This window comes from Bufo bufo, chromosome 7 (genome assembly GCF_905171765.1).
Source record: "Bufo bufo chromosome 7, aBufBuf1.1, whole genome shotgun sequence".
NCBI lineage: Eukaryota > Metazoa > Chordata > Amphibia > Anura > Bufonidae > Bufo > Bufo bufo.
The window spans coordinates 1,432,344-1,457,264 of NC_053395.1; the positions used below are offsets into that span (position 1 = coordinate 1,432,344).

Genomic DNA, 24,921 nt, shown 5'->3' on the forward strand with positions numbered 1-24,921 from the left:
GCTGGGTACACCGCCACAAAAATGTCAGCGTCTCAATAGCTTGTCTTGTGGCCTTGCGCATCAATTCCAGCTTGACCACGCCGTCTCCTGCTGTTCACAAGGTGATTTATTGTCCTCTGAGGCATCCCACTCTTTTTGAAGAGCGGCCCTCAGGTCATTGAGGTTCTGGGGTACAGAGTTACAACCCTCTACACAACGACTCAGCTGATCCCATAGGTTTTCAATGGGATTCAGGTCTGGAGAAAGTGCCGGCCGCTCCATGTGGGGCCCCCGAGTCTCCAGCAGCCGTTCCCTAATGATGGGACCTCATTGAGCTGGGGCATTGTCCTCCATGAAGATTGGTGGGCTGGGAACCTCTGAAGAGAAGGATTAATAATAATCCACCATTTTGATATTGAAACACTTGATGTGCGATTAATATTATACACCATTTTGAGGGTTAAACACACGCTGGGCACCTGTGAAAAAAGAGCCAGAGAGAGACCTAGGCCAGCAGCAGCCATTTCAGTCAGATTAGGGCCCAAACTGCAGAATGGCTGCTGCTGGCCTCAGTGAGTCTCTGCTCTCACTCATCCCACTCCCCTGCCCTGCTGCCCTATTACTATTGATGGAGCTTTGGCTGCTGCTATTCCTCCTCCTTAGCTGCACTGAGAGGACTGGGGCGGGCGCATCGGCGCTGGTGGGGATAAAGCACTGCAGCTTCGGCTTCTGTCCCGGAGGAGGCCGAGCTGCCTGAAGAGCGCTCTTCTCCTCCACCCCGGCGCTGATGGGTGCGGGCGCTGGTGGGGATAAAGCACTGCAGCTTCGGCTTCTGTCCCGGAGGAGGTGGAGCTGCCTGAAGAGCGCTCTTCTCCTCCACCGCGGCGCTGATGGGGATAAAGCACTGCAGCTTCGGCTTCTGTGCCGGAGGAGGCCAAGCTGGCTGAAGAGCGCTCTTCTCCTCCACCCCGGCGCTGATGGGGGCGGGCGCTGGTGGGGATAAAGCACTGCAGCTTCGGCTTCTGTGCCGGAGGAGGCCGAGCTGCCTGAAGAGCGCTCTTCTCCTCCACCGCGGCGCTGATGGGGATAAAGCACTGCAGCTTCGGCTTCTGTGCCGGAGGAGGCCGAGCTGCCTGAAGAGCGCTCTTCTCCTCCACCGCGGCGCTGATGGGGATAAAGCACTGCAGCTTCGGCTTCTGTCCCGGAGGAGGCCGAGCTGCCTGAAGAGCACTCTTCTCCTCCACCGCGGCGCTGATGGGGGCGGGCACTGGTGGGGATAAAGCACTGCAGCTTCGGCTTCTGTGCCGGAGGAGGTGGAGCTGCCTGAAGAGCGCTCTTCTCCTCCACCGCGGCGCTGATGGGGGCGGGCGCTGGTGGGGATAAAGCACTGCAGCTTCGGCTTCTGTCCCGGAGGAGGCCGAGCTGCCTGAAGAGCGCTCTTCTCCTCCACCGCGGCGCTGATGGGGGCGGGCGCTGGTGGGGATAAAGCACTGCAGCTTCGGCTTCTGTCCCGGAGGAGGCCGAGCTGCCTGAAGAGCGCTCTTCTCCTCCACCGCGGCGCTGATGGGGGCGGGCGCTGGTGGGGATAAAGCACTGCAGCTTCGGCTTCTGTGCCGGAGGAGGCCGAGCTGCCTGAAGAGCGCTCTTCTCCTCCACCGCGGCGCTGATGGGGATAAAGCACTGCAGCTTCGGCTTCTGTCCCGGAGGAGGCCGAGCTGCCTGAAGAGCGCTCTTCTCCTCCACCGCGGCGCTGATGGGGATAAAGCACTGCAGCTTCGGCTTCTGTCCCGGAGGAGGCCGAGCTGCCTGAAGAGCACTCTTCTCCTCCACCGCGGCGCTGATGGGGGCGGGCGCTGGTGGGGATAAAGCACTGCAGCTTCGGCTTCTGTGCCGGAGGAGGTGGAGCTGCCTGAAGAGCGCTCTTCTCCTCCACCGCGGCGCTGATGGGGGCGGGCGCTGGTGGGGATAAAGCACTGCAGCTTCGGCTTCTGTGCCGGAGGAGGCCAAGCTGCCTGAAGAGCGCTCTTCTCCTCCACCGCGGCGCTGATGGGGGCGGGCGCTGGTGGGGATAAAGCACTGCAGCTTCGGCTTCTGTCCCGGAGGAGGCCGAGCTGGCTGAAGAGCGCTCTTCTCCTCCACCGCGGCGCTGATGGGGGCGGGACCAACCCGGCTGTTAGAGTCTGCAGCGGTAAGTGAAGCGCTGCTGCTGCAGATATATAATTTGCTATTACTGTATTGCAATCGCGATGTTGGCGATGGGCCCTTTTGCCACGGCCCAGCAAACAATCTTCCAGGGCCCGGTCCTGGGCTGTGGCCCGGCGGTTGGGGACTGCTGAGCTCCACTATATCACTATACTGCACTGACTATCTGTATTATATATATCAGCTCACTATCTATCCAGTGTAGTGTGGGAAGCACAGAGCTCAGCAATGTCACCGCTCTCTCTCAGAACTCCATAAAACTGCAGAAAATGGCTGCTGGGATGGTTCTTATATAGTAAGGGGGATGCAGCTTTCCTATTGGTTGCTAGGGGTGTTGCTAAGCTCTGAACCACCAAGTTCAGCACATGCGCCAGGCAAGGGATGTGCATCAAACCGGCTAGGCCCAGAGCTGCTACGAGATTTTGCCTGTTGTCCCACACCACCAGGCCGGGCTTGAGGCTCACCGGCACCAACCACTCGTCTGTTGTTCCATTTCTGCCCACAGCTCCTGCTGTCGTTTCACCCTGGCTGTGCTGAAGTTGGTGGTGAAGGTGTTACGCTGACCGGATGAGGAGGAAGCAACAGGAGGCAACGAGAAACATCCTGCAATCCTCGGTGGTGGTAGGACATGCGCCAAACTGCTGTCCGCCTCAGGCCCAGCCAGTGGGCCGTTAGGGAAATATAACGTCCCTGCCCGTACGTACTTGTCAGAAATATTGGGCAGAAAGAAGTCGATATTGTGAAGGCCTATACATATGACTTTGCAGATTGGTAGATGGGCATTCTAGTAGTCATTTTGTTTGCTTACTTGAAGGTCAATACGAGTTTATTCTGTTTGGACAAAGACTTACAAGGAAACAAATAAGGGGTTGGGTCAGCACAACCTGCCTGTAGGTGCAGATCGCTATGGCGAAATACATATACAAACGGAAAATGCAAATGTGATCGCACACTACATCCAGCACTCTGCCCTCCATGCTGGATGAGACATTGGTTTATATTTTGGCCAAAGCATAGTAAGCCACTCACCGCGTCAAGGTCGTCTCATGAGTGGTCCCTAACTCTTGTTCCTACCTGTTCATGGGCCATGACAGCCACATAAAATCCAGGGAAGGTCTGGAATCTTAACATAAACATTCTCATGTCCTAAATTGTGGGGGTCTCAGACCGGTACCATAAAGATACTTCAGGCCTCTACAAAAGATAACGAACAGGGAATGGAATGTTCTAAAGATTTGTTTTTCTTTTCTAAGGCTACTTTCACACTTGCGGCAGGACGGATCCGACAGGCTGTTCACCATGTCGGATCCGTCCTTCCGTTATTTCGCCGTGCCGCCGCTCCGTCCCCATTGTCGGACATGCAGGACTTTTTAGTCCGGCGGCTTTCGCCGTGCACCGCCGTGCTGCGCCGGAGCTCCGCCCCCGTCCCCATTGCACTGTGTGCTTTTATTGTTTAAAAAAAATGATTTGATCCATATGCAAATTAACCTGAGATGAGTCAGAACTTGAAAATATGACTCTTCTCTGGTCACACAAGTGAGATATGACTCTTTTATGTTAATTTGCATATGTATTAAATTGTTTTTTTTACACAATAAAAGCACACAGAGCTATGGGGACTGGGTATTGCGGATGTGCTAGCGGCCATCTAGCCGTCCATGTCCTCAGCTCTATACCCAAAATCCAGGTGACAGGTTCCCTTTAAGTTCCCCTGCAAAATGTCTTGATAAACTTGGGAATTCATTTTTCCTTCGATGATAGCAATCCGTCCAGGCCCTGACGCAGCAAAGCAGCCCCAAACCATGATGCCCCCACCACCATACTTCACAGTTGGGATGAGGTTTTGATGTTGGTGTGCTGTGCCTCTTTTTCTCCAGACATATTGTTGTGTGTTTCTTCCAAACAACTCCACTTTGGTTTCATCTGTCCACAGAATATTTTGCCAGTACTGCTGTGGGACATCCAGGTGCTCTTGTGCAAACTGTAAACGTGCAGCAATGTTTTTTTTGGACCGCAGTGTCTTCCTCTGTGGTATCCTCCCATGAAATCCATTCTTGTTCAGTGTTTTATGTATCGTAGATTCGCTAACAGGGATGTTAGCATATGCCAGAGACTTTTGTAAGTCTTTAGCTGACACTCTAGGATTCTTCCTCACCTCATTGAGCAGTCTGCGCTGGGCTCTTGCAGTCATCTTTACAGGACGGCTACTCCTAGGGAGAGTAGCAGCAGTGCTGAACTTTCTCCTTTATAGACAATTTGTCTTACCGTGGACTGATGAACAGCAAGGCTTTTGGAGATACTTTTATAACCCTTTCCAGCTTTATGCAAGTCAACAATTCTTAATCGTAGGTCTTCTGAGAGCTCTTTTGTGCGAGGCATCATTCACATCAGGCAATGCTTCCTGTGAAAAGCAAACCCAGAACTGGTGTGTGTTTTTTATAGGGCGGGGCAGCTGTAACCAACACCTCCAATCTCATCTCATTGATTGGACTCCAGTTGGCTGACACCTCACTCCAATTAGCTCTTGGAGATGTCATTAGTCTAGGGGTTCACATACTTTTTCCACCTGCACTGTGAATGTTTACACGGTGTGTTCAATAACAACATGGTAACATTTAACTCTTTGTGGGTTATTAGTTTAGGCAGACTGTGATTGTCTATTGTTGTGACTTAGATGAAGATCAGATCACATTTTATGACTAATTTGTGCAGAAATCCATATCATTCCAAAGGGTTCACATACTTTTTCTTGCAACTGTGTGTGTATATATATATATATTATAATAATGCACCTAGTAAAGTAGATGCAAACATTATACATGGACAAAGTCCTCACTCTGATATAATAATATCTGAGACACTTAACCAATATATTTTGATCAAAACACATCTGTGCCTGCCTACCAAGCGCCAAGGTGGTCTCAGGTCAGGTGGGTCCTACGCTAAACCTACCTAAGCCGTTGGGCTTCTATGTTCAGGAGCGCAGACGCCGCACATATGGTGGGCTGCTCCTAGTCACCTCCATGTGCATGAAGCAACCAATGGGAGGAGGAGTAAGCACACCCATATGTACCACCTAATCAAGGCGCTCTATTGGACAGGAAGGGCAAAAGTGCAGAGGAATGCTACTCCCAAGATAGAATAGGTGCGCATTCACACTTGAAGGGACATCCGCACATTTGTATATCATATCGTGCAGGATGTTTTTATCTTAGTTTTTTATGTGGAATTTTTTTGTCTATGTAGTATTTGCTTGAGGGAGTGGCACCTTCAAGTGTGAATGCGCACCTATTCTATCTTGGGAGTAGCATTCCTCTGCACTTTTGCCCTTCCTGTCCAATAGAGCGCCTTGATTAGGTGGTACATATGGGTGTGCTTACTCCTCCTCCCATTGGTTGCTTCATGCACATGGAGGTGACTAGGAGCAGCACACCATATGTGCGGCGTCTGCGCTCCTGAACATAGAAGCCCAACGGCTTAGGTAGGTTTAGCGTAGGACCCGCCTGACCTGAGACCACCTTGGCGCTTGGTAGGCGGGCACAGATGTGTTTTGATCAAAATATATTGACTAAGTGTCTCAGATATTATCATATCAGAGTGAGGACTTTGTCCATATATAATGCTTGCATCTACTTTACTAAGTGCATTATTATCTTATTTCTGTGGTTTTCTTCAATAATATGGCCAGGGACATCCGCACATTTATATATCATACCGTGCAGGATGTTTTTATCTTAGTTTTTTCTGTGGAGATCCGCTTGTTTCATAGATAGAAAACTGTTTATCAGAGCAGTATAAACATTCTGACATACTGGTCCACGTGTCGTGTGTTTTTCCTCCACTTGTTCGCCTGGAAAAGTAGTGGCAGCTGGAAACCACGTACTGTGGGACAGCCGCCGTCATGACGTTTTTTAAACTCTCCACCAGACAGAATGACAGCATTTCAAAGGCCAGTAATTTAGAAATGCTGGCATTCAGGGCCAGGGATGGCGGGTGGGTAGGGGGGTACTTCCTCTTCCTCTCCAGCGTTTGGGATATGGAGAGCTGAACGCTTCCGTGGGACATTGTGGAGATGCTTGGTGACCCAGGTGGTGGTGTTGCCTGCAGATCCTCTGCGGGGTGGCAGGTGGCACTGTCACTCCAGAGGTGGAGGAAGAGGCCACGACTGCAGCAGAAGAGGAAGCAGGAGGAGTCAGAGACCTTTCTTGGTTTTTGAGGTGTCTTCTCCACTGCTGCTCGTGCTTTGCACTTAGATGCCTGGTCATGCAGGTTGTGCTCAGGTGGAGAACGTTTATGCCTTGCTTCAGGCTCTGATTGCACAGCGTGCAAACCACTCGTGTCTTCTCGTCGGCACATTGTCTGAAGAACTGCCACGTCAGGGAACTCCTTGGAGCTGGCTTTGGTGTGCTCGGTCCCTTGCTGCGGTGGGCAGTAGCAGGCGTACTGTCTAGAGGACCGCCGCTCCGCTTTTGCACCCTGCTCCCTCTTCTGCTGTGCTGGTGGCTCTGTGCGACCACCGCCTCTTCCTCCGAACTACATCGGTCACTGGCATGACCTTGATTCCATGTGGGGTCGAGGACCTCATCTTCCTCCACATCATCTTCCACCCAGTCTTCACCTCTGCCTTCCTTGTCGGTCTGCACACTGCAGAAAGCCCCAGCAGTTGGCACCTGTGTTTCGTCATCATCCGAGACGTGCTGCGATGGTCCTCCCATGTACTCATCCTCAAACATAAGTGGTTGGCCATCAGTGCACTCAATCTCTTCCACTTCTGGGGCAGGGCTAGGTGGACGGCCCTGGGAAACCCGGCTAACAGAGTCATCAAAAAGCAGAAGAGACTGCTGCATGACTTGGGGCTCAGACTGCTTGGCTGATGTGCAAGGGGGCGAGGTGAAAGATGGATGCCCATGGGCCGCCGGTGCCAACTCTGCGCTTTCAGCAGTGGAGCGGGTGGAAGACAATGTGAAGGAACTGGAGGCACTGTCAGCCACCCAATCTTTTTTTTATTTTTTATTAAATATTCTTTATTATTGAATGCATAATTTTACATTTGTTCATAGATCTTGTATACAATTTCCTCTTTTCTTTTATACAATACACACTTAAATGCAATTTGTCTTACCCTATTCCTCCCACTCTGCCTGTTGCTTTTTTGTCCACTCCTGTCATGGTCTTACCTGCTTGCTGCTCTCCTTCGTTTGACATGTGCTGGCGGCCATCTTGGGTTCTGGGTTTCTTGTAGCCTTCCACCCTGCGGCTCCTCCTTCCCCTGGGAGGAGCTGGATGCCTAGCTCATATATATAGGAGGTCTGTGGCTTCAGTTCCTTGCTTGGTCCTCCTGTGTTCACATGCTTCTAGACTGCTGCTGCTTCTGGTTCCTGATCCTGGCTTCGTCTGACTACCCTGCTGGTTCCTGATCCTGGCTTCGTCTGACTACCCTGCTGGTTCCTGATCCTGGCTTCGTCTGACTACCCTGCTGGTTCCTGATCCTGGCTTCGTCTGACTACCCTGCTGGTTCCTGATCCTGGCTTCGTCTGACTACCCTTCTGGTTCCTGACCTCTGGCTTCGCAAAGACTCTGCTCGGTTTCACCATCCGTTTGGACTTTTGCTTTACAGCTTTATTTTCAATAAAGCCTTCTTATTTTCACTTATCTCTTGTTGTACGTCTGGTTCATGGTTCCGTGACATTAGGACCAAGCCATGAATTCTGACGGTACAGGGCCATCCTCGCTACCCACGCTGGTTGCCAGACTTGATCAGCAGGATCACCTGTTGGGTCGGTTCGCTGTGGCGTTGCAAACCCTGCTTGAACGCACGGCTCATTTCGCTCCCGTTGCCGATGGGTCGGTTGTCGCTCCTGGGCTCGCTCCTACTGCCGCTCCGGTTGTTGCGCAAGAGTCTACCCCGACACCTGTTGTTGCGCCTGCGGTGTTTCGGGGTATGACCGGTTCTGCCCCTCTTCCACAGCGCTTTGGGGGAGAGCCAACTCAGTGCCGAGGTTTCCTTAACCAGGTGGGCATTTATTTTGAGTTGCTGCCACATGCCTTTCCTACTGAGAGATCAAAGGTGGGCTTCTTGATCTCGCTGCTCTCGGACAAGGCCTTGGCCTGGGCCAGCCCTTTATGGGAGAACAACAATCCGGTGGTTGCCGAGTTTTCCGGTTTTGTTGCTTCTCTTCGGAAGGTATTCGATGTGCCGGCTCGTGCTGCCTCTGCTGCGAAGCTCCTTATGTCCATCAGACAGGGTTCACGATCCGTAGCTGAATACGCCATTGAGTTTCGTACCCTGGCAGCAGAGGTGGGCTGGAATAATGAGGCTCTGGTCGCTGCTTTCTCTCATGGTCTCTCGGATGCCTTGAAGGATGAGGTTGCAGCTAAGGACCTACCAGTTGAGCTCGAGTCTCTTATTTCTTTCCTGATTTTGATTGACACCAGACTCAGGGAGAGACCTTCCTTTAAGGAGAACCTGCGGAGGTCTTCTAACAGATTGGTGCCTACGTTTGCTGTCCCACCCGTGCCTCCCTCTCCTCCCACGCCTCCTGGGGATCACTTGTCTGGGGGTGAACCCATGCAGCTGGGGTTTGCTCGCCTGTCCGAGGGGGAGAGGGCACTCCGGAGACGCGAGGGCCGATGCATGTACTGTGGTCTCGGTGGGCATTTTCGGTTGGCATGTCCGAACCGTCCGGGGAACGCTCGTACCCTGAGATCCTGTCGGGGGCAGATCTTGGGTGGAGTCTCCTCGTCCCCGGTTTCCCGTGTTGACAAACCACTGATCACTGTTGTCCTCTCCTGGGTCGGGGGCTCGGTGACGACCCAGGCGTTGGTGGACTCTGGTGCTGGTGGTTTGTTCATTGATAGTGTGTTCGCTGCCGCCAATTCCATTCCTCTGCAGGCTCGAGGTTCCCCACTGGCTCTTGAGGCGATAGACGGCAGACCCCTTCTGCCGCCACACGTGACTCATGAGACCCTTCCAGTGGGGATAGCCATTGGTGCCGTTCACAGAGAGTCGGTCTGCCTCCAGGTTATTTCGTCTCCACACTACTCGGTGGTCTTGGGGTACCCCTGGCTCCAGAAGCATAATCCGACTTTCGATTGGAGATCGGTCGAGATCCTCTCGTGGTCACCGCAGTGTGGGGCTAGTTGCATCCATGGGTCTGTCAAGTTGCTGTGTACTTCCTCGGACTCTCTGTTGCCTCCTGAATACGAGGAGTACCGGGATGTATTCGATAAGGTGCGCGCGGTTGCCCTACCTCCGCACCGCCCATACGATTGTGCCATAGAGTTACAATCTGGTGCCGTTCCTCCTCGTGGCAAAGTCTATCCACTGTCGGTAGCGGAGAATGAGGCCATGGAGGAGTACGTGAGGGAGGCGCTTTCACGCGGACACATTCGCAAGTCTTCGTCCCCGGCAGGGGCTGGATTTTTCTTTGTGAAAAAGAAGGGCGGTGAGTTGAGGCCTTGCATCGATTACAGGGGTCTCAATCGCATCACGATCAAGAACGCTTACCCGATACCCTTGATTTCCGAGCTGTTCGATCGCCTTAAAGGGGCCACGGTCTTTACCAAACTCGACCTGAGGGCGGCATATAACCTGGTAAGGATCAAGGCGGGCGATGAGTGGAAGACCGCGTTTAACACCAGGACCGGTCATTACGAATCCTTGGTTATGCCCTTTGGGTTGTGCAATGCGCCCGCAGTCTTTCAGGAATTCATCAACGATGTTTTCCAAGACCTGTTGCAGCAGTGTGTGGTAGTCTATTTGGATGACATCTTGGTATATTCTGAATCCATGGAGGCCCACATTCTGGATGTCAGACGAGTGTTGCAACGGTTACGAGAGAACAAGCTGTTCGGTAAGCTTGAGAAATGCGAATTTCACCGATCCCAGGTAACCTTCTTAGGTTACATAATTTCCGCTGAGGGGTTCTCCATGGATCCTGAGAAGGTTTCGGCTGTCTTACAGTGGCCCCAGCCCAGTGGTCTTCGTTCCCTGCAGCGCTTTTTGGGCTTCGCCAATTATTATCGGAAGTTCATCAGGGACTTTTCCATGCTGGCCAAGCCTCTCACGGATCTGACCAGGAAGGGCAGTAATTCCCAGGTCTGGCCGCTCGAGGCCATCCGAGCTTTTGAGGCCCTAAAGTCCGCCTTTGTGTCGGCTCCGATTCTGTCGCATCCCAACCCTGGGTTGCCCTTTGTCCTCGAGGTGGACGCGTCTGAGACGGGAGTAGGCGCCCTTCTGTCTCAGCGTAGAACACCAGAGGGTCCTCTGCTTCCTTGTGGGTTTTACTCCCGGAAACTGTCTTCCGCGGAGTGCAACTATCAGATTGGTGACAGGGAGTTATTGGCCATCGTGCAGGCCCTTAAAGAATGGAGGCACTTGCTCGAGGGTTCGGTGGTTCCGGTTCTCATCCTGACGGACCACAAGAATCTGACCTACCTTTCTGAGGCCAAGAGATTGACACCACGTCAGGCCAGATGGGCTCTGTTCTTGTCACGTTTTAATTACGTGGTCTCCTACCTACCCGGTTCCAAGAACATCAGGGCGGATGCCTTATCACGGCAGTACTCCGAGCTGTCCAGGGAGGAGTCGATTCCGACTTCGGTCATACCTCCGAATCAGATCCTGGCCGCCATTCGCACCAGCCTGACCTCTCCCCTGGGTGAGCAGATTTTGGCGGCTCAATCTGGTGCTCCCTCTGGGAGACCCAACGGCAGATGTTTTGTGCCTGAGGAGTTGCGCACTCGGTTGTTGCGAACCTACCATAACTCCAAGACCGCGGGGCATCCTGGAAAGAATCAGCTGTCCTGGGCTGTTTCACGTCTGTTCTGGTGGCCTTCCCTACGTTCCGACATCGCCGCATATGTAGCGGCATGCTCCGTTTGTGTCCAGAGTAAGTCCCCTCGGCACCTTCCGTTGGGCCTTCTGCAACCCATAGCCACCGGGGAGCGCCCATGGTCACACCTGGGGATGGATTTCATTGTGGACCTCCCTGCATCCCGAGGCCATACGGTCATTCTCATGATTGTGGATCGGTTTTCCAAAATGTGCACTGTGTTCCTCTCAAGAAGTTACCCTCTGCACAAGAGTTGGCCACGATTTTTGCCAGGGAGGTCTTCCGGTTGCACGGTTTGCCTAAGGAGATTGTGTCGGATCGGGGGAGTCAGTTTGTGTCCAGGTTCTGGCGCGCCTTTTGCTCCCAGTTGGGGATTCATCTCTCCTTCTCCTCGGCCTACCACCCTCAGTCCAATGGGGCCGCAGAACGATCCAATCAGGCCTTGGAGCAATTCCTTCGTTGCTATGTCTCCGATCACCAAGACAATTGGGTTGACCTCCTGCCTTGGGCTGAGTTTGCCAGGAACACGGCGGTGAACTCTTCCTCTGGGACGTCTCCCTTCATGGCCAATTATGGGTTCCAACCTGCCGTGTTACCGGAGGTATTCTCTCCCCAGGATATTCCGGCTGTGGAGGATCACCTTTCCGTCCTACGTGCTTCTTGGGTACAGATCCAGAAGTCCCTTGAGGTCTCTGCGCAGCGCCAGAGACTCCAGGCTGATCGCAGACGAGCGCCTGCTCCTTCCTACCAGGTCGGAGACCGTGTATGGTTGTCCACCCGCAACCTCAACCTTCGAGTGCCCACTCCCAAGCTGGCGCCTCGCTTTGTTGGTCCCTTCCGAGTGCTTCGCAGGGTAAACCCGGTAGCCTATGCCCTTGCGCTTCCTCCTGGCATGCGGATCTCCAACGTGTTTCATGTCTCCCTGTTGAAGCCACTGGTGTGTAATCGTTTCACTTCCTCGGTTCCTCGGCCTCGTCCGGTCCAAGTGGGCAATCGTGAGGAATATGAGGTGAGCAATATCCTGGACTCACGCCTGGTCCGCGGTCGGTTGCAGTTTTTGGTCCATTGGCGTGGTTATGGTCCAGAGGAGCGTTCCTGGGTTCCCTCCGCAGATGTCCATGCTCCTGCCTTGCTCCGAGCCTTCCACGCACGCTTCCCTCAGAAACCGTTTTGTGCTCCGCGGAGGAGGGGCCCTTGAGGGGGAGGTACTGTCATGGTCTTACCTGCTTGCTGCTCTCCTTCGTTTGACATGTGCTGGCGGCCATCTTGGGTTCTGGGTTTCTTGTAGCCTTCCACCCTGCGGCTCCTCCTTCCCCTGGGAGGAGCTGGATGCCTAGCTCATATATATAGGAGGTCTGTGGCTTCAGTTCCTTGCTTGGTCCTCCTGTGTTCACATGCTTCTAGACTGCTGCTGCTTCTGGTTCCTGATCCTGGCTTCGTCTGACTACCCTGCTGGTTCCTGATCCTGGCTTCGTCTGACTACCCTGCTGGTTCCTGATCCTGGCTTCGTCTGACTACCCTGCTGGTTCCTGATCCTGGCTTCGTCTGACTACCCTTCTGGTTCCTGACCTCTGGCTTCGCAAAGACTCTGCTCGGTTTCACCATCCGTTTGGACTTTTGCTTTACAGCTTTATTTTCAATAAAGCCTTCTTATTTTCACTTATCTCTTGTTGTACGTCTGGTTCATGGTTCCGTGACAACTCCTTGGGGCGGACGGGAGAAAGACTGAAGGGAAAAAAAAAAAAAAAACCTTGCTGCTTACCGCCTCGTCACACTCCACCCCCGATTCCTCCCTCCCCTCCAAATCCCCCAGATCCCATCTCTGCGACCGTCTAATAATTCAACCATCTTCGCCACCTCTTAGCAAACATGTATTTTTTCTGGGGTGATGTTAAATGAAATTTCTCTCCGACTAGTGAGACTCTAATCAGGTTCTCCCATTCCCTAACTGTAGGTATGGTGCTATCTCCCCAGTGTGCTACAATACATTTGGATGCTACTTCCCGTTCGTTAGCATTTTCTATTTTATCCGTCATACCCAAAATACAAATCTCGAGAGAAGGTGAAACTTTAAAAAAGTGATATTCCTCTATTTTTTTCAGTCACTATCCCCAAAATTTCTGGATCTTTATACACGTCATCTACCCCTTCTTCCCCACATTTTTTACAACTTGTAGCATTTCATTAGTAACTTGGGGGAATAATACAAGCGATATAAAATGTTAAACTGAGTAATTCTAAAGGCAAAACTATGATTTTGGCCTGTATGACCTTTTCCCCAAATTCTTGTCGTTGTGCCCCCAAAACATCTTGCCATCTATGGTTTAGCAAAGTGATAGCTTTGTTTTTTTGTCAGCTGATGTAACAGACTTCCGTATATCTTAGATATCCGTTTCCTCCCCATTGATAAGTTCACGATATTGGCTAAGGTTGATGGAAGAGGGACGATTTACGTTTCAACTGAAGATAATAAAAACTCAAATCTTTGTTATCTTTTACATATTCCCCTTTGAGTTCTTGATAAGTGATTATGTCTCCCTCTCTCCATATCTGTCCCAATTTAAAAATTTCGTATTTCCACCAGACTTTTGTTCAATTGATTTTAGTTCTGTAAGATATTTCTTGAGTGTCTTCCCTTATGCAACCAAAGATCTTTTACCTTATTCCAAGACTAAATCCACATATCCATTAGGGGTATTTTCTTGACTTGTTTTTGAGACACAATATCTGTTTCTATCAGTTGAAAGATGTTACAGTTTGTAACGGACCGTTTCCGCAGACAAGGGGTTAAAATCCGTTTAGGTGATAAGCCCCCTTTCTGAGAGACAGGCACAGCTACTGCAGAACACCAAACTCCCGAACTGGATACAAAATAGCACTCCAAACTGGAACCTCACGAATAGCTGCTAGCAGACGAACAGGAAAAGCATACAATCCTGGCAATCGGTCTTCTAACAGCATACAGCGGATCCCCCCAATAACGAGACAAGGCTCCGTGTTGAGGGTCAAACAGTGGTCTGACTGTACTTCACGTACAGCCTCTTTTATTCACAAACCACAAACATAGTACTGCCCACAGGGGTTTGAAATATAACCAATCAGTAATTTACAACACATACAATGTAACTACAGCAACCAATCGTTCACGCCCCCAGAGGACCAGAATGAAGACTGTGACATAGGACAGATAAACAGCACTTAGGACACACAGACACAACACATCCCCACAATGCATCATGGTTTCCTCCTCTCTGCCCTCGAGACACCCGAGGCGTAATCCAATTATCTCTTAAGACAAAGAGAAGTCACCAATACACATGTGAGGACAACAGAACAGACATCACCCTTTAAACACACAATGGCACAATAGAAACACACCCAGCATATTCCTCCCCTTATCCTGAGAGGAGACTCAATTATACATACAGTTAAACATACTTTCTACCCAACTTTCATAACTCTAAAACCATACATCACATTCACATAAAAATTACATATTCGCAATCAATCCATTCAGGGGAACAACATATTAAAAAATGGCATGAATCAGACCAGGGGTTCAAAAGTTAGTATATGGCCCATAATCCAGGGGCAAGAGGCCAGCAGCCAGTCCTCTCCAAAGCCCAGTTGGTTGGTTTCGCAACACAGTTCTCCAGGCCTTTATTAACCCCGGCTACCATCATCTTCTATCTATATGAGTGACTCCATATTATCATGTTTCTAATCTGTCCAGAAGTAAAATACAACTCGGGAGTGACAAGCCGCCCTCTTTCTCATGGAGATGCAATATTCCCGGTTTCTTACCTCGCCATACCAGTTCTGTTATTAAAGTAGCTATTATTTTAGAAAGTCTTTTAGGGATTATTATTGGTGCATCCCATTACATGTCATTTAAAGAGGGCAAAATAAGCATTTTCACCAGTCAGATGCCTCCTGCCTTCGATATCTGAACTTTTTTCCAAACCTCTATTTTCTTCCGCATCTCTTGTATTTTAGGGAGCGCATTCAGCTGCAGATAGTCCCTAGGATTAGATGTGATCTGAATACCCAAATATTTGACTGATTCTTGCCTTTCTTTAATTTCCAGTGGCCCCGGTACAAACCCGTTCAGAGGATGAATCGGGATACACGCCAACTTGGACCAGTTTATATTAAGTCCCGTATAGTCACTATATTCTTCAGCCACCCAATCTCCTACTGCCGCTACTTGTTCTGGCTCCACCATTCATACAGTGGTATTCGGCCTACAAAATGTCGCAGAACGTCCCGTCGACTGTGTGCACCAGAGGCAGCTGTTTCATTTGGGCGCGCAGCTGGCACAGATCGACCTCGTCCGTTCCCTGCAGCAGGAGCTCCACGGCCACGTGCCCTAGTGGATGCTCCTCTCAACTACTGTCACCCACAAAGTTGCCTGACAGACGAACAATTGTATTTCTGTGTCACAGATCCAAAGATTAGCACAAAAAATAGGTAGGACGCCCCGACCCAATTAACAGACGGATTAACTATTTTATTTCCCTGTCACTGGTGCAAAGGGATAGAGGCGGTGCGGAGAGGAAAAAAGAGGAGCCCTTCGCACCCGTTAAAAAGAAAGAAAACACGTACTAGGCGCCAAATCCCTTAGTCACTGATCGTGATGAGGATTATGTTTGGTTCCTAATTGTATATAGCAAATAAAAAATTAAAATAAAATCATTAGCAAAACCCACTTCAAGAATGTGGATGCTAATAGTTTTCTCGAGTATAGGAGCTGCCACCATCCCAAATGGAAACGTAACATCCCCTATAGTCAAATGAAAAGGATTAGGAGGAACTGCACAGATGATCGAACTATAAGGACTCAGGTTAGGGAACTAAAGGAAAGGTTCAAAGAAAAAGGCTATCCAAAGAAACTGCTAATGGATTCTAGCAAGAGAATATACCAAATCTCACAAAAGGAGAGTCTGAAACCCAAATCGAAATCCTCCGCATTAGAAATAAAAAATGATGATAAGTTTCGGGGTTCAAGTTTGATTACTCGATACAATTCCCAACACTCCCTTATCAGGCAGACCCTAGTAAAAAATTGGCCAATCCTATTAAAGGACCCCATATTAGGAAAACTGATTCCCCCTAAAGAATCTGTTGGCCCCCTCTTGCCCAAAAATAGAGAGAAGCCCCTCCTATTGCATAAAAACTATCGGAAAACCTTCAAAAAAACCTTCGGGAAATTTCAAATGCAACAACATAAGATGTAAATGCTGCAATATGTTAACAAATGGTACAAAAGAAGTAACCATCCCCTCCAGCAACGAAGTCTTTAACATTAAACAGAGGTTAGATTGTGGGACAACTGACGTCATCTACCTCCTACGCTGTCCCTGTAACCTCCTCAATCTGCACGTGAGAGGATGAATGAACATGGGTCGAACATTGCGAGGAAGGTCACAACCCATAGTGTATCCAGGCACGTTGCGATGTTCCATGAGGGAGATCCATCAGGCCTAACAGTCACACTACTAGAAAAAGACATGAAATCCTATCAATCTCTATGCCGCAGGGAGATCTACTGGATCTTTCGCCTTAAGGGCTCTTTCACTCTTGCGTTGTCCGGATCCGTCGTGCACTCCATTTGCCGCAGGGAGATCTACTGGATCTTTCGCCTTAACACCATTTGGTTTGAACGAATCACTTGAATATACAAACTATTGAATATAACACCTTAACTTCATAATATAACAAGTATTTAGTTCTATTTATTCTATATGTAGCACAACGCTCTATGTTGTATATGGTTCACATGTCCACCTCTCTGTATATATAGATATATATGTATTAATGTGTTTTTATCTATATATTTATTTTTATATATATTGATGTTTCTATGGAATATCATCCATTTCATTAGGACTATTGCTATTAACCCCCCCCCCCCCCCCCCGAACTGATCATGTTCTTATTCAGATCCACTTCTTACTTATAACCTTTTACAGTATGGCCGAAAAACTCCTTAATTGGATGTTTTACTATTAATTAATATTTATTTACCTAATTATTTAATTAAGACTCATCTCCCTACCAAGTAACCACTTACCCCCCTATCTACCAAAGTTAAACACCTTCTAAGGAGCCTTCAGATATCCAGTTTAGTATTTGAGTATAGTAACAACGTAGAAACGGTGGAACGCAAGGTGGAACGCATATATCCACTCCCCCCCCCCCCCCCCACCCCCCACCCAGCCAATCAGTGGGGGGTTGCATTCCAGGGTGAAACGCATCGCACCTGCATCCACGCACCATCCGGCCGGCTATCTTTTCAATCCACATCCTCCTGTAACCGGATGAAGATGGCGGTGCGTTCCACAGTGGAACGCATCGGGATTATTGACCGTTCGGCACGATAATTGTGTGGGAGAACCTAGTTACTTAGTTGAAGCACATTCAGCCCCTCTCCCCCCTCTTTTATCTTTAGATATATATATATATATATACACACACTATTTTCACCAAGAAAAACTCCAGGTCACGTTCCCCCATATATACCAGACAACCGGAAGTGAATGGCGGTGCATTCCACAGTGGAACGCATCACGATTCGAGGTATCTAGTATCTTTTTAATGACGTCTTTAGATTTAAAACAATAGAACTAGGGCCCCTTCCACTGCCACAGTTAGACAGAATAAAGACTATAGACGAAATATAAACCAAATAACCCCAAAAAAAACGATTCTGTTCGATTCACACAAACAGGAAGTGGGAGGTTCTATAGATTCCAGCCAAAATACACGTGCAAACCAGTAGGCTACCTGTAAATACTTCACCAGAACAACCTATCCCAAGGACTCCAGCCAAAATACACGTGCAAACTAGTAGGCTACCTGTAAATACTCCACCAGAACAACCTATCCCAAAGACTCCAGCCAAAATACACGTGCAAACCAGTAGGCTACCTGTAAATACTCCACCAGAACAACCTATCCCAAGGACTCCAGCCAAAATACACGTGCAAACTAGTAGGCTACCTGTAAATACTTCACCAGAACAACCTATCCCAAAGACTCCAGCCAAAATACACGTGTAAACCAGTAGGCTACCTGTAAATACTCCACCAGAACAACCTATCCCAAGGACTCCAGCCAAAATACACGTGCAAACTAGTAGGCTACCTGTAAATACTCCACCAGAACAACCTATCCCAAAGACTCCAGCCAAAATACACGTGCAAACCAGTAGGCTACCTATAAATACTCCACCAGAACAACCCATCCCAAGGACTCCAGCCAAAATACACGTGCAAACTAGTAGGCTACCTATAAATACTCCACCAGAACAACCTATCCCAAGGACTCCAGCCAAAATACACGTGCAAACTAGTAGGCTACCTGTAAATACTCCACCAGAACAACCTATCCCAAAGACTCCAGCCAAAATACACGTGTAAACCAGTAGGCTACCTGTAAATACTCCACCAGAACAACCTATCCCAAAGACTCCAGCCAAAATACACGTGCAAACCAGTAGGCTACCTATAAATACTCCACCAGAACAACCTATCCCAAAGACTCCAGCCAGAATACACGTGCAAACCAGTAGGCTACCTGTAAATACTCCACCAGAACAACCCATCCCAAGGACTCCAGCCAAAATACACGTGTAAACCAGTAGGCTACCTGTAAATACTCCACCAGAACAACCTATCCCAAGGACTCCAGACTGGTCTTAACATTTGTTCAAGCACTCCTGAAGGTACAGATCAATTTAATTATTCTTGGATACATAAAGTTGAAATTCATTTAGGTTCTATATATATTTTATGTGCATTTTCTCTATATGTATTTTTTACAATTGATTCACATTTATATTCTTGGTGTACAGTATATGTCTTTACATTTCTGTACACATGCATATCTATCTTTCACTAGTGTTTTATCAGATCTTCAATATATTTATAATTATATTTATTTTATTGATTTTATTTGCTTATATATTAGTAAGCCCGATATATTATATATTATACATATACTTTTATGATCCATTCCTTGCGCCTAATGAAGAATTTGGGGCAAAATATTCTTTCACACTGGTCTGGACGTATAGATATGTGTGTGTCTATATGTATACACATACATATATATATATTTACGCTACATTTTTTATCTATCTATGTATTTAGCATTTGTTTTTCTCTGTTGTAACCAAATTCCTTTATTTCTCCTGAAGAAGAGGGCTTCAGACCCTTGAAACGCGTTGAGCCACGTATTATTAAAATGATTGACCAGAAGCCACGTGTGTAGACGGCGTTCAATTATTTATATTTCTACATGCGATCCTGGCCGGGGGGGAATAATAGTCCCAGGTGTCTTGAGTTTATCCTGGTGACTGCCCCCCCTGTGAAGTGAGTGCATTTGATTTTATTATTTTCATTTTATAATCTCCATTTGTCAACATCACCTTTCTAGGGTTGTGGGGCCCTTCCTAAACTCTTGGCTCTTTTACTAGACCCAGGGGAAGGTCTTTTTATTTCCTATATACAATTAAGAACCAAACATAATCCTCATCACGATCAGTGACTAAGGGATTTGGCGCCTAGTACGCGTTTTCTCTTTCTTTTTAACGGGTGCGAAGGGCTCCTCTTTTTTCCTCTCCGCACCGCCTCTATCTCTCCACAAGGGTAATCCTTGACCCACCGAAACACTTGTGCTGCCTGTCCTGATCCATAGCTGTGGACGAGCATAACTCCTATACACACATACATTATATATATATATACACTGCTCAAAAAAATAAAGGGAACACAAAAATAACACATCCTAGATCTGAGATAATTAAATATTCTTCTGAAATACTTGGTTCTTTACATAGTTGAATGTGCTGACAACAAAATCACACAAAAAAAAAAAATGGAAATCAAATTTTTCAGCCCATGGAGGTCTGGATTTGGAGTCACACTCAAAATTAAAGTGGAAAAACCCACTACAGGCTGATCCAACTTTGATGTAATGTCCTTAAAACAAGTCAAAATGAGGCTCAGTAGTGTGTGTGGCCTCCACGTGCCTGTATGACCTCCCTACAACGCCTGTGCATGCTCCTGATGAGGTGGCGGACGGTCTCCTGAGGGATCTCCTCCCAGACCTGGACTAAAGCATCTGCCAACTCCTGGACAGTCTGTGGTGCAACGTGACGTTGGTGGATAGAGCGAGACATGATGTCCCAGATGTGCTCAATTGGATTCAAGTCTGGGGAACGGGCGGGCCAGTCCATAGCATCAATGCCTTCGTCTTGCAGGAACTGCTGACACACTCCAGCCACATGAGGTCTAGCATTGTCTTGCATTAGGAGGAACCCAGGGCCAACCGCACCAGCATATGGTCTCACAAGGGGTCTGAGGATCTCATCTCGGTACCTAATGGCAGTCAGGCTACCTCTGGCGAGCACATGGAGGGCTGTGCGGCCCTCCAAAGAAATGCCACCCCACACCATTACTGACCCAATGCCAAACCGGTCATGCTGGAAGATGTTGCAGGCAGCAGAACGTTCTCCACGGTGTCTCCAGACTCTGTCACGTCTGTCACATGTGCTCAGTGTGAACCTGCTTTCATCTGTGAAGAGCACAGGGCGCCAGTGGCGAATTTGCCAATCTTGGTGTTCTCTGGCAAATGCCAAACGTCCTGCACGGTGTTGGGCTGTAAGCACAACCCCCACCTGTGGACGTCGGGCCCTCATATCACCCTCATGGAGTCTGTTTCTGACCGTTTGAGCAGACACATGCACATTTGTGGCCTGCTGGAGGTCATTTTGCAGGGCTCTGGCAGTGCTCCTCCTGTTCCTCCTTGCACAAAGGCGGAGGTAGCGGTCCTGCTGCTGGGTTGTTGCCCTCCTACGGCCTCCTCCACGTCTCCTGATGTACTGGCCTGTCTCCTGGTAGCGCCTCCATGCTCTGGACACTACGCTGACAGACACAGCAAACCTTCTTGCCACAGCTCGCATTGATGTGCCATCCTGGATAAGCTGCACTACCTGAGCCACTTGTGTGGGTTGTAGACTCCGTCTCATGCTACCACTAGAGTGAAAGCACCGCCAGCATTCAAAAGTGACCAAAACATCAGCCAGGAAGCATAGGAACTGAGAAGTGGTCTGGGTCACCACCTGCAGAACCACTCCTTTTTTGGGGGTGTCTTGCTAATTGCCTATAATTTCCACCTGTTGTCTATCCCATTTGCACAACAGCATGTGAAATTGATTGTCACTCAGTGTTGCTTCCTAAGTGGACAGTTTGATTTCACAGAAGTGCGATTGACTTGGAGTTACATTGTGTTGTTTAAGTGTTCCCTTTATGTTTTTGAGCAGTGTATATTGTTCTCCATAGAACTCACCTCCACCCCCTGGCGCCTCTGTTAGCCTCTACTTCAGGTATTTTTTTCGTGTCACCTGGCCCATCTTTAGGACCAGAGAGCTCAAATTGTACCGTAATCATCTCTTTTTTTATATTTCTACATTTACTGGTGCAAAGGAGCAGGATTACACCGACCGTGTGTGTGGCGAAACCAACCTCACCACTGGGTTTTGGAGAGGACTGGCTGCTGGCCTCTTGCCCCTGGATTATGGGCCATATACTAACTTTTGAACCCCTGGTCTGATTCATGCCATTTTTTAATATGTTGTTCCCCTGAATGGATTGATTGTGAATATGTAATTTTTATGTGAATGTGATGTATGGTTTTAGAGTTATGAAAGTTGGGTAGAAAGTATGTTTAACTGTATGTATAATTGAGTCTCCTCTCAGGATAAGGGGAGGGAATATGCTGGGTGTGTTTCTATTGTCCCATTGTGTGTTTAAAATGGTGATGTCTGTTCTGTTGTCCTCACATACGTGTATTGGCGATCTCCCTTTGTCCTCAGAGATAATTGGATTGCTCTTCAGGTTGTCTGGACAGAGAGGAGGAAACCATGATGCATTGTGGGGATATGTTGTCCTATGTCCCAGTCTTCATTCTGGTCCTCTGGTGGCGTGAACGATTGGTTGCTGTACTTACGTTGTATGTGTTGTAAATTACTGATTGGTTATATTTCAAACCCCTGTGGGCAGTACTATGTTTGTGGTTTATGAATAAAAGAGGCTGTACGTGAAGTACAGTCAGACCACTGTTTGACCCTCAACACGGAGCCTTGTCTCGTTATTGGGGGGATTCACTGTATGCTGTTAGAAGACCGATTGCCAGGATTGTATGCTTTTCCTGTTCGTCTGCTAGCAGCTATTCGTGAGGTTCCAGTTTGGAGTGCTACTTTGTATCCAGTTCGGGAATTTGGTGTCCTGCAGTAGCTGTGCCTGTCTCTCAGAAAGGGGCTTATCGCCTAAACGGATTTTAACCCCTTGTCTGCTGAAACGGTCCGTTACAGTGTGCTCTTTCAGCATGCTTTATTTTACCTCTGAACAATGAGCACAAATTTTTGCACCAATGTCTGTGTTCGGGTATCAAAACACCGCAATGTACGACATGAACCCGAACAGGGCGGTCCAGGTTCGCTCATCCCTATTCAGGCACCGTATACCGGAGAACCCAGGATAAGTGTACAGACTACAGGACCCGTATACCGGAGAACCCAGGATAAGTGCACAGACTCCAGGACCCGTATACCGGAGAACCCAGGATAAGTGTACAGACTCCAGGAGCCGTATACCGGAGAACCCAGGATAAGTGTACAGACTCCAGGAGCCGTATACCGGAAAACCCAGGATAGGTGTACAGACTCCAGGAGCCGTATACCGGAGAACCCAGGATAAGTGTACAGACTCCAGGAGCCGTATACCGGAGAACCAAGGATAAGTGTACAGACTACAGGAGCCGTATACCGGAGAACCCAGGATAAGTGTACAGACTACAGGAGCCGTATACCGGAGAGACCAGGATAAGTGTACAGACTCCAGGAGCCGTATACCGGAGAACCCAGGATAAGTGTACAGACTACAGGAGCCGTATACCGGAGAACCCAGGATAAGTGTACAGACTACAGGACCCGTATACCGGAGAACCCAGGATAAGTGTACAGACTACAGGACCCGTATACCGGAGAACCCAGAGCCTGTGCACAGACTCCAGGACCCATATACCGGAGAACCCAGGATAAGTGCACAGACTACAGGACCCATATACCGGAGAACCCAGGATAAGTGCACAGACTACAGGACCCGTATACCGGAGAGCCCAGAGCCTGTGCACAGACTCCAGGACCCGTATACCGGAGAACCCAGGATAAGTGCACAGACTACAGGACCTGTATACCGGAGAACCCAGGATAAGTGCACAGACTACAGGAGCCGTATACCGGAGAACCCAGGATAAGTGTACAGACTACAGGAGCCGTATACCGGAGAGACCAGGATAAGTGTACAGACTCCAGGAGCCGTATACCGGAGAGCCCAGAGCCTGTGCACAGACTCCAGGACCCGTATACCGGAGAACCCAGGATAAGTGCACAGACTACAGGACCTGTATACCGGAGAACCCAGGATAAGTGCACAGACTACAGGACCCGTATACCGGAGAGCCCAGAGCCTGTGCACAGACTACAGGACCCATATACCGGAGAACCCAGGATAAGTGCACAGACTACAGGACCCATATACCGGAGAACCCAGGATAAGTGCACAGACTACAGGACCCGTATACCGGAGAGCCCAGAGCCTGTGCACAGACTCCAGGAGCCGTATACCGGAGAGCCCAGAGCCTGTGCACAATGACTACTAACAAGCTGGAAGAAGCTTCACAATCTCATCCATAGAACAGATTTCCAGCCTTTACTAACAATTCAAGATCCTGGGCTCATCTGCCCAGAGGTTTCTCTGCACAACCCCCATCATCGCAGATATTCGGGATACCACAGCCTGTAAGTAAAGGTTCAGATATCCAGCTGTTGTCATTAGGTTCAAGGTGTAATACCAGCTGCAGGCCACGACTATGACGCCACAGCTGGCCACATTCTCACATGACATTAGTGAACTGCTAGGAATATGTCTCCTGTTTCTTTAAGAGCCTGCCCGGACATGAGGAGTCAGAGCAGTGGTCAGAGTCCGCCCCATCACCACTTCTGCTGTGCAGCCGGGATTGGCTCTCTGCCCTCAGCTCATACTGCACACAGGATATATATAACCTCCATCCTGAGCACGAGGCCTCCCAGCAGTATGAGCAGGAAGACAAAGCGTATCATAAATTACACCGTATGTAATATGTGTCCTGGGAGCGGAGTATTGTACTCTGTAATATGTGTCCTGAGAGTGGAGTATTGTACTCTGTAATATGTGTCCTGAGAGCGCGGAGTATTGTACTCTGTGTGTAATATGTGTCCTGGGAGAGGAGTATTGTACTCTGTGTGTAATATGTGTCCTGGGAGAGGAGTATTGTACTCTGTGTGTAATATGTGTCCTGAGAGCGGAGTATTGTACTCTGTGTGTAATATGTGTCCTGAGAGTGGAGTATTGTACTCTGTGTGTAATATGTGTCCTGAGAGCGGAGTATTGTACTCTGTGTGTAATATGTGTCCTGAGAGCGGAGTATTGTACTCTGTAATATGTGTCCTGAGAGCGGAGTATTGTACTCTGTGTGTAATATGTGTCCTGAGAGTGGAGTATTGTACTCTGTAATATGTGTCCTGAGAGTGGAGTATTGTACTCTGTGTGTAATATGTGTCCTGAGAGTGGAGTATTGTACTCTGTGTGTAATATGTGTCCTGGGAGAGGAGTATTGTACTCTGTGTGTAATATGTGTCCTGAGAGCGGAGTATTGTACTCTGTGTGTAATATGTGTCCTGAGAGTGGAGTATTGTACTCTGTGTGTAATATGTGTCCTGAGAGCGGAGTATTGTACTCTGTGTGTAATATGTGTCCTGAGAGCGGAGTATTGTACTCTGTAATATGTGTCCTGAGAGTGG

At 48.8% G+C, this 24,921-nt stretch overlaps 2 protein-coding genes across 3 annotated transcripts in view; both read left to right on the top strand.

Moving 5' to 3' along the window:
• Window positions 1-24,921, top strand: part of LOC121008516 (TBC1 domain family member 10B-like) — a 959,042-nt gene that overhangs the window by 675,240 nt on the left and 258,881 nt on the right. The window lies entirely within an intron of this gene.
• Window positions 23,712-24,921, top strand: part of LOC121008525 (phosphatidylserine decarboxylase proenzyme, mitochondrial-like) — a 53,302-nt gene continuing 52,092 nt past the window's right edge. Inside the window, exons 1-2 of one of the 2 annotated variants that reach the window (XM_040441141.1) lie at window positions 23,712-23,880; window positions 24,025-24,211. In XM_040441141.1, the coding sequence (XP_040297075.1) occupies window positions 24,038-24,211 (174 nt within the window). In that variant the 5' untranslated portion in view covers window positions 23,712-23,880; window positions 24,025-24,037. Of the gene's footprint in view, window positions 24,212-24,921 lie in introns of both variants that reach the window. The other variant, XM_040441140.1, reaches the window with a different exon arrangement.